Raw genomic sequence first — 9,390 nt, forward strand, 5'->3', positions numbered from 1 at the left:
TATAAATGTTTTAAAAAACCAATAAAACTTTTTGAAAAAAAAAAAATACACCATCTGAATTTTTTGTAGCAAATATCAATCCGGAACACAACTCCTAAAAACTGTGAAGTATTTTTTTTTCTTTTAAAAAGGATGCTGCATCATTTTAAGAAAGTTTATTCATGTTCCATTTCGTTTACAAAAGATTTTTTTTACAAAGGAATTAGTTTCAGTAAATGCTCAGTTTGACTAAAGTTACTCAAAATTTGTTTCTGCGTAACAATATGCCATGGTGGCAATACTAGAATTTCAAATAAAGATGGATAGATAGAAGAATGGAAGAAAAAATAACTCATACTATACCAAAACCAAACTGTTTCTGATTTCAAAAAATTTATTCATAAGAAAGGTATTTTTGTCCCAATAGTAAACATAAAACCATTTGCTCAAATTTAAACAACCACCTTTCCTCGAGATTGGAATTTTATCTTTTTTAACAGAAAACAAATCTGACAAAATGTCCCTCCCTCTCAGCTAAGACTAAAGAAATTAAGTACAGTACCTTTGAATTGCAGCGGGCAAGAGACTAAAAATTGATAAAATTTATAATGTACAAGTATAAAAATATGTGACTCAAGGTACAGACCAATAATTTAATAGCTTTTGGCTGTTTTATAAGTATCTGGAAATGGAACAGATATGTGTCCTGCTCCTGTTACAAGAGGTAGGATTCCTGCATTTGGTACGACATTCCATGAGAGAGTCAAAGTGACATTCCTGTTGCCCCTGCAATTAGAACAAAGAGTTAAAAAAACATTTAATTACTTTAAGCTACAAGAAAAGCTACAGTAAGTAAAATGATGCATAACTGCTCTGCAAATTATTTAAAGGATGTGTGTCATGAAATGGCATTTGTGTAAGGGCCCCTCCTCAAAGTGTTGAGGCATCAATGTTTCTAGAACACTTGGTGATTCTGATTCAAGGGTCTTAATTTATTCATGCACATGCATGCACATTCTCTCAGAGGCTTCTGCCTGTATACAAACAAGTACATATTCCCAGGAATGTCCTTGAAGCAACTCAACCTTTGTCAGACCTTTGAGAAGCACCTTGTTTGTGTCTTTACAATTCATGAAACATGCCTTTAAATGCTTTGCATAGCCTGATATGCATGTCATCATAAAAAAATAATTAATTCCATTCAATAAGAATTTGATTGTGAACTGTAATGTTCAGTTTTCATATTGAGAAACAATGAAACCTGCATCTCTTTATTGTGGTCATGTAATGCGGGGGAATTCACTAGACATTCAAGACTTATAGTCAGTTTAATATTCATAAGCAAATCTATCAAATACATAAAGAGAACTTCTGTAAATTATATTAGAGATACAGTAGATACTTGCAGCATTTATAAATAGATGGTCAACATGTAGTGAGTTATCTCGAAAGAAAAAGTATCTATTTACAGATAGTCCTCAGTTAATGACCACTCATTCAATAACTGTCTAAAATTATGACAGTACTGAACAAATGGTACTTATGACCAGTCCTCAAAGTTCTAGGCATTCCAGCACAACAGCTGTTATGTGATTCAAATCCAGGTGCTTGGCAACCAGCTTGCACTTTTGACAGTTGCAGTGTCCCATGGTCACATGATTACCATTTTGTGACTTTCCTGCCAGCTTCCCACAAGCAAAATTAATGGGGAAGCTGGCAGGAAATTACTCTTGTAAGTTGCTCTCCTGCACTTTATCTGCTGAAAAGCTGGCTATGAATTACACGAGTCTGCAGCACTGTGGTACCTGTGCAACTTCCCACAGGAAGCAGCAGTCATTCCCATGGGGCCCAGCTATGCTTATGCTTGCAACTTTCTGCCGGCTTATCCATTGACTTCATTTGTTAGAAGCTGGCAGGAAATATCAAGGAGGTCCTTGCTTAATGACTTGTGATCCTTGCTTAAACACAGCAATGGGGACTGCCAGAATTGGCATTGTTAAGTGATACAATTGCATGATGTTGCTCTTTACAAGTGCATTGATTAGCAATGAAAATTCCAGTCCCAATTATTGTTGTTAGAGAATTCCATATATTCTACTGAAGAGGCTCAGATGTAATATAAATATACTGTTGAAGACTGTATAAGACTGCTTATAGTTTTATTCTGGGATATATATATATATCTCCAACGGAGTCCAAAGAAAAACAATTACCAACCTAATCCAAAGGGAGACTCCCCCCAAAAACCAAGACACAGAACAGGACAACGGCATCGCCCTCCTCCCTTAAATCAAAGGCACCACAGATAAAATCAGCAAAATTCTCCACAAACACAATATCAAGATCTTCAACACTGACCAAAAAATAGCCAACATCTTAAAAAAACCCAAAGACAAAATCCAGCTAGAAAGCCAAGGAATCTACGAAATACCATGCAAAATCTGCCCTGCAACATACATAGGACAAACAAACAGGAGAATAAATGCACCCATCGCAGAACACAAGAACGCAGTAAAAATAAAAAATAAAAAACTTCCTCCCTTTTCCAGCACCTTAAAGCTACAGGACATGAAATTAATTTTGAAGGAACCAGGTTAATCTCCAAAACAGAACACTTCAACAAGAGAATAATTATGGAAGCTATCGAAATAGAGAAACACCCCCACAACGTGAATAAATGTGACGATACCTCCCGCCTACCAGACATCTGGAAACCAGCCCTAATCAACAAACAAGCCCCACCCACCACCCAGGCCGTTACAACACGAAACAACAATAGACACACAGCCAGCACCAATCAGCACCAATCTACCAATCATCATTCCACTTACTGAAACAAAGCCAGCACTCCACACATACACAGATTTATAAAGACGGCAGCTCTGATCACACTTTAAGCCCAAAACCCAGTCTGAAGATGGTGCGTGAGACCTCGCTGAAACGTTGCTAAAACAATCTCAATCTTACACAGGAAAAAACCCGAATACAACAAGACCAGCATACCTACACTCGTGAAAATCTACGAAAACAAATAAATATATATATATATATTTATCCCAGAATAAAACTATAAGCAGTCATTTCACAAATATATATCAATAAATAATGTAAGGGGAAATTTACTCACTTGAGGCCATTTCCATCATCAAAGAAAAAATATTTTGATTTCATATCTTTCAAAAGCAGCTTTGGGCTATCTCCTCTCAAGATAATTTTGTCCCAAAGGACAACTTGATTCAATGCCTACAATAAAAACTAAAAGGTTATTATCAACAAACGAATATAAAATATATATCTTAAGAAAGCCGAATATAGAAACATTTGATGATTTTGTTCACAGTACAATTTTAAATAAAGTCAGCTAGTAAGTACAAGGCAGAAGTACACTTGGAAGTAGAACATTAATCTGCAATTTTTAAATCTTTTCTGCAACATATAAAGTAATTTCAGGTAAATTAAACACATATGTTTAATATCAAGCTGTATGTAACCACTGAAACAGAGGCAGAAAAGGGCTTCCTATTCACATATCCACAGGCAAATGAGAGCTGAAGGGACATATTCTAAATAATGATTAAAAATAGGTACATAAAACCTTTAAATAGAAGAAAAAAATGCACTGCTAAAAATCTCATTACTAATGTATTGTTTTCTCACTTGCTTTTCTTTGCAGTATCATTATTTTATACTTTTTATATGCTTGGTTTACCTTCAATTGTTTTAATACTTTTTATAAGTTCTGATTTTATGTGCGTCTTCTACATGAAAATCAATAAAATTGTCATTTTAAAAAAAGGAGGCCACATGCAATTTGCAGGTTACTCTTGCACTCTTGAAGTGCAGCATTTTCTAGGACCATTAAAAGCTTGGAAGTAATACTTGAAAATATTATCTTAAAAGTTTCTAGAATTAGAACTGTTTTTCTGAGCCAAAAAGCAACTACTGCTTATTTCACCAAAACTGTAGCATCACCAAAGAGATTAAAACTGTTTCATCTAGCATACATTGTTGTGTCATATACATTGTTATGTACTATCTTTCTCTGGATATACAGATTTGGTTGAATCTACATATAACAACAGTAGCCATACTTTTTTCTATATAATTTCCCTGGAAGCATTAAAAATCAATAAAGAAATAAACTAAATGGTTAATGCTAAAGCCTATTTGTTTTGAGATATTAGTATAAAAGTAAGCACTATTAAAAACATTATTACAGTAGGTGTACCTTACTCAAGGTTGCTTACAATATTATTCAGAAAATAAAATTAAATAAATGTTTACACGTTTACTATGCAAATACAGCAGTATCTGGCAAAATGTACAAAAGTATGGAAGTATCATATTAGAAACTTTTTTCTAAGGAAAGGTATTTTTTATAAAGAAACAGTGGCATGGGAAAATTGTAATAAATGAAGAAAAATTATAAATAGTTGCAATGATCCTATGGATAATATCATGATTCAAGCCATAATACTGTAAACAGAAAGATTAGGTATTAATTAATTTATTAAATTGATATGCCACTCATCTCCTTAATAAGTCAAGGTGGACTACAGATTGTTAAAAAAATATAGAAAAGCAGTTAAAAATTTAAAACTATGTAAATTAAAACTATGCAGAAGTCTGTTTTTATAAGACCACTTGAAGCAAAGTCTCCAAACTTTTTGGCTTGGCAGACTGGTAGTGGTAGCAGTGCAAGGGGATGCAGAGGGGATGGTTTCGTGTGTGTGCGCTACTTTCACAAATCCAGATTTGGACCGATTCTGAATAAACTGTGGCCGGCATCAGGCTGTGGTGATCCCTTGGGGGGCCCTGATTTGAAGGATTAAATGGCTAATCTCTATCATATAAAATGTTGCTGTTCTTTCTGAATAAGATAGAGTTAAATTTTGGAAAAAGAAGTTAGATGGTATTGTAATGCCAATACATGAAATCCAAATTGCTTCCTTTCTATTAAGAGAAATTTTCAAACAGTATTCAAGCTAGAGCTGTCAGGTAAATTAATTTTCAGAATATGGATAAACTTTTATACACATTTTATAGTTTATCTTTGTAAGCCACCCAGTCACTGACGGTGAGTGGGCAGCCATATAAATTATCTTAAATAAATAAATAGTTAATTCAGGAAAATGAAATGGTGCAAATTACAATGCATCATACGTAATACCCTATCAAACAACAACCTGAAAATATAATCAACTGCTGCTTTTTAGTTATTGACAGAATATGTTTTAAGATTTATTTTAATGATTGAGAATGTAAGAAGTAAAATATATGTCCATGTATTACTGTTATGCAGATCAGTAATTCTAATAGCATGAAATCTAGTATGATTTCCCATTTATACTTACATTGTTTTTTGTTGAATATTCTGCTGATAAATATAGAAATAACTGTTTCACGTTCCAATCAAATATACTTTGCAGATGTGAAAAAGTTAAGGAACATATGCTGTTTCAGAATATGATTCTTTTCAAACATTCACATTCAGTACAAATCTCAACAAGCCAAGCTGCTATTTAAAGAAAGAAAAAACTATACACACAGATTGGCAAGCCAGAACATTATTCAAACTCAAAGCATTCCAACAGGCCTTAAAGCCCTGCTGGTTACAAGCTGGTAGAGTATAAATGAAAAAAGAGAAAGTGCTCACTAGAAGTATACAAAATATTCTGAACTAATTTTAAATGTTATGAGTTCAGAACATACAGTCCACAAGTTTACTTTGATTTGGGAACTGAAAAAGACCATTTCATTACACAGTGTTTTGAGCACTCTACTATCCTGTACTTAACTTTTTTAAAAAAAAAAAGCTCAATGCCATAGAGACTGGTATTATCCAATAAAACAGCAAGTAGATCTGTTCCTGTCACTGATTAGACCTAGTTGGAGGGAAAAGGGGGAAGCATGAGAATTATTATGTACTTAAGAAAAAAGACTGTTATCTATATGGTATTAAGATTATTTTTCATTTTTTCTGCTTTTTAAATTCTGTGCTATTTGCTTTTTTTTTGCATTTTTTGCCATTTCCAATGAATGCAACTGACTATTTTTCTTCCTTTTTTCCAGACATGATTAATAACAGTGCTATTATGTTGCTGAACTTTCAAGTTGCCATGTGCAAAACCGTGTTACTTTGTTCATTGAACTTTGTTAGCAGACAGTCAAATGCAGGAAGTATGCAGTGTAAGAATATTCATCAAAAAAGTGTCAAAACAATAGCCAAAGAAATGAATATTGGTGTTATATTGTTCCCTAAACTTGCATAGAAATAAATCTACTACTACTGCATCTTTGCTATATTCAGTTCTATGGTTATGACTTCAAAGAATTATGCTTAACTATTGTTTCCACTTTTTCTTATAAATGAGGAAGCAAAACTCAAGTGTTCAGTTCCCATTATTACATATTGCAGAAAACTCAATATAAGATTTAAAGTACAACCAATTTGAAACTTCATAAGCATCTGAATGGACCATCACATTTGAAATTAAAAACAATGTAGAGTTTTGTTCACACATTAATATTCACATCTGTCAATTTTGGAGGATGTGTCCCTCGCACTGCTTGCTACAAGTGAAGGAGGTAGAGTTTATGTCAGTTTACCTGTTCTATTGAAGCTAACAAGACATTCTACTCTCTTAATGCTAATATTTGTCATAAAGGATATCTGCACTAATGTCAAAAGTAATGATTCCAAGGTCACTTCTTTCGCCTGGTCCAGTGAAATCTTCTACATTTTTTCTATGAAATAAAATAAAAGTATTATTCAATATTATTCATGTATTCCTTTCTAACATTGTCCCTTTTAGATGTAATTTATTCTGTTAAATAACCCTAAAAAGCGTGACATTTATTTGTAGATTTGTAGGCAAAAATAATTTATGCTTTTGTAAAATATCTTAAATATTTCTTATAATCAACAAGTAAGCAATTATAAATATCCAGTATAATCAACACAATGTAAATTGCTAGTTAACCAGGAATCAACATTAAATTACGCAGCTGTTTTAAAAAAAAACTATTCAAAACAAGTAAACGTGAATTCAACATCTGTGATAGCCAAGTATATAATTTAATCTTCTTAGACTTACAATTTTTACTATTACTATACAATCAGAATATTTTTACATTTTTCACCCGAATGGCTCACTATAAGAGGAGATCATAAATGTATTTTCTCTGTACTTCCATCATTTCATTCATGCAGTGGAGTTAGCATGACACACTTTAACCATGTTATATATATATATGAGATCTGAAATCCATAGTTCAAAGGGTATCTACAGAAATTTTCAGAAAAGTGTATCTAAATAGGATTTATTTTGCTGGTGCAACAATATATTACAAAATAACACTCATCTTACACTTTCCTAACTTCTTAGTTACTGGGATGTGCTTAGCCAATAAGCTGCCAATATAAAACAGCAACTGATGTTTAAACTGAATTGCCTTTCTGTGCATCCACTCCCAAGGGAGCTTGCCAGAAGGCAGATTACAGCACTGGAGGGTTCGTGTTGTTCGTTCATTGGCTTAAAGAAAAAGGAAATGACAGAACAGGAAGGAAAGGCCACACTGCTGAAACTGACAATCTGGAGGGGAAAAAATTAGATTAAAGACCTAACTGACAGAAAATAAAGAGCTAGAGAAGTTTGCAAGGGCAAATATATAGAGTTCCTTTAAATGTGAACTAAGCAGCTATATGTTAAAGGAGTGGAATAATATGCAACAGTCAACAATCAAACAGGAGGAGAGGCTGCTCTCAGTATTATTCTCCATCAACTCCTTTGAGACTATATAAAGGATTTATGTTAAAAGCAAGCAAGGCGAGAAATTTAGAAAACGGGTTAAACCGGGGGGGGGGGGGGGGCGTTACTCCACAATGCAACATTAAATTACGCAGCTGTTTTAAAGCACCCGGCAAACTCGGGTCACTCTATGACAGCTGGGGCAGCCGAAGCATCATGGTTCCACAAAGGCTCACAAACGCCCTAAAGGATTCTGAAAAGCCGAAATGCGCATCTGATTGTGTTTTTTCCTCCATTTCCCCCTCTTCACGCGGGAACAAGGGCTGCTGATCTCCGTCTCCGGGGGACAGAGAAAGGCCGCCCTCCCTCATCCACACACTCACAGCATGACACGGGAGACGGCGATGCTGACGGGCACGGAGCGCTCTTTGAAAGCGGTGGTGATGAAGCAGCCGAAGGTCAGCGCCGCCATCACGCTCAGCGAGAAGGCGAAGAGCGAGTTGGCTCGAGTTAGGACGGTGTTCATCTCCCCGCCGTCCCTCCAGCCCTCACGACACACACGCGTACGAGCTAGCAATTGCCCGCTGCTGCTGCTTCTTGCCCTCCGGGCAGGCCAGACCTCAGCTCCGGAGTAACGGAGAGGGAGGGACGCAGGCAGGCAGGCAGGCTCGAGTTAGGCAGAGGCACGAGGACCTGAATCTGAAAGGAAAAGGCTGCCGCTGGGACCGCCGCTGCCTGCGATTGAAGAGAAAGGGAGGCCAAACGTAGCACCTTCCCCGGTAACGAACCCGCCCAACCACCCCGCGAGAGGAGGGCCCAAAGAGCACCCGTCCGCCTCAGCCCGCCCATAAGCGGAAATCCCCTCTCGATTCCACTGCCTACAAGTCCCATGAGCCTCAGCATCCATCTTTCGCTCCACTTCCTCCATAGAGATAGGAAAGTTAGAGTGACCGGAAGTCCGCCTGAGGCGAAACACTGCGTTCAAGCTTAGTTAGGTGCTATGGAGTACTTAACAAGCATTCCCCGAGCCTTTACCGGGAGGGAGGGGGGAGAAACAATGTCAAGCCGTTTCGGAATGGTTGCTAAGGAAACTAAAAACTCCAAACGCATTAAAGGTTCACCGGAGGCTATTTTTTTACCCTAACTCATTTGGAAGGCGCTGGTTGGAGAGCTCTAGTTTCTCTACACCGACTGCATCGCCTGTGAACGGCCTCTCTCCCTCGGGAAGGGTTGTTGCCGCGTGCAGGGTCGTAGCGGAAAGTCCCCCCCCCCCCCCTTGCGACGCAAAAGGCTCTTAACCGCCTCGATCTCGTTTATTTCTGGGACGCTACTGGAAAGACCCTGGGCGCAGCTTATTGGAACTACGGGGAGGACCTGCCTCAACCTAAAATGGCGAGGAGGACCTTATTGTGACGTTGTGGTTGAGCTTCCCCCCCTCCCGGCCATGTTCTCTGCTGCAGTAACCCAGTTAACGTGCAGGCATCGAAATGGCAAGTTTTCGACAGGGAACGCACCTACTTGTCTTTCTCAGCACAATAAAATGCGTTTTGAAGAGAAAAGAAATCTGATTCCAACTTCGGTGTGGAGAGTTCGGTTGCAAGCTTACTAAATAATGAAACTATATATTCCTTTTGAAAAGATTTTTTTTTCAATACAGTAC

The 9,390-nt window shown here is 36.8% G+C and overlaps 1 protein-coding gene across 1 annotated transcript; it reads right to left on the reverse strand.

The window, feature by feature from the left end:
- Positions 1-355: 355 nt before the first annotated feature.
- Positions 356-8,545, reverse strand: SPCS3 (signal peptidase complex subunit 3). Its single transcript, XM_081959277.1, has 5 exons — positions 8,114-8,545; positions 6,651-6,726; positions 5,334-5,408; positions 3,107-3,222; positions 356-765 (listed from the first exon to the last, which is right to left on the reverse strand). Exons 1-5 carry the CDS (start codon positions 8,254-8,256, stop codon positions 633-635), a joined length of 543 nt encoding a protein of 180 aa, XP_081815403.1. The 5' UTR covers positions 8,257-8,545; the 3' UTR covers positions 356-632.
- Positions 8,546-9,390: the final 845 nt, after the last annotated feature.

Source organism: Natrix helvetica, assembly GCF_964273705.1.
Source record: "Natrix helvetica genome assembly, chromosome: 7".
In the NCBI taxonomy this organism is placed as follows: Eukaryota; Metazoa; Chordata; class Lepidosauria; order Squamata; family Natricidae; genus Natrix; species Natrix helvetica.

Coding starts and splice junctions, on each gene's coding strand:
- SPCS3 (XM_081959277.1), bottom strand. CDS start 8,256: ATGAACACCGTCCTAACTCGAGCCAACTCGCTCTTCGCCTTCTCGCTG. Junction 3,223..5,333: donor AATATTCAACAAAAAACAAT/GTAAGTATAAAT, acceptor TTTTTATTGTAG/GCATTGAATCAAGTTGTCCT. Junction 766..3,106: donor GATGATGGAAATGGCCTCAA/GTGAGTAAATTT, acceptor TTCTAATTGCAG/GGGCAACAGGAATGTCACTT.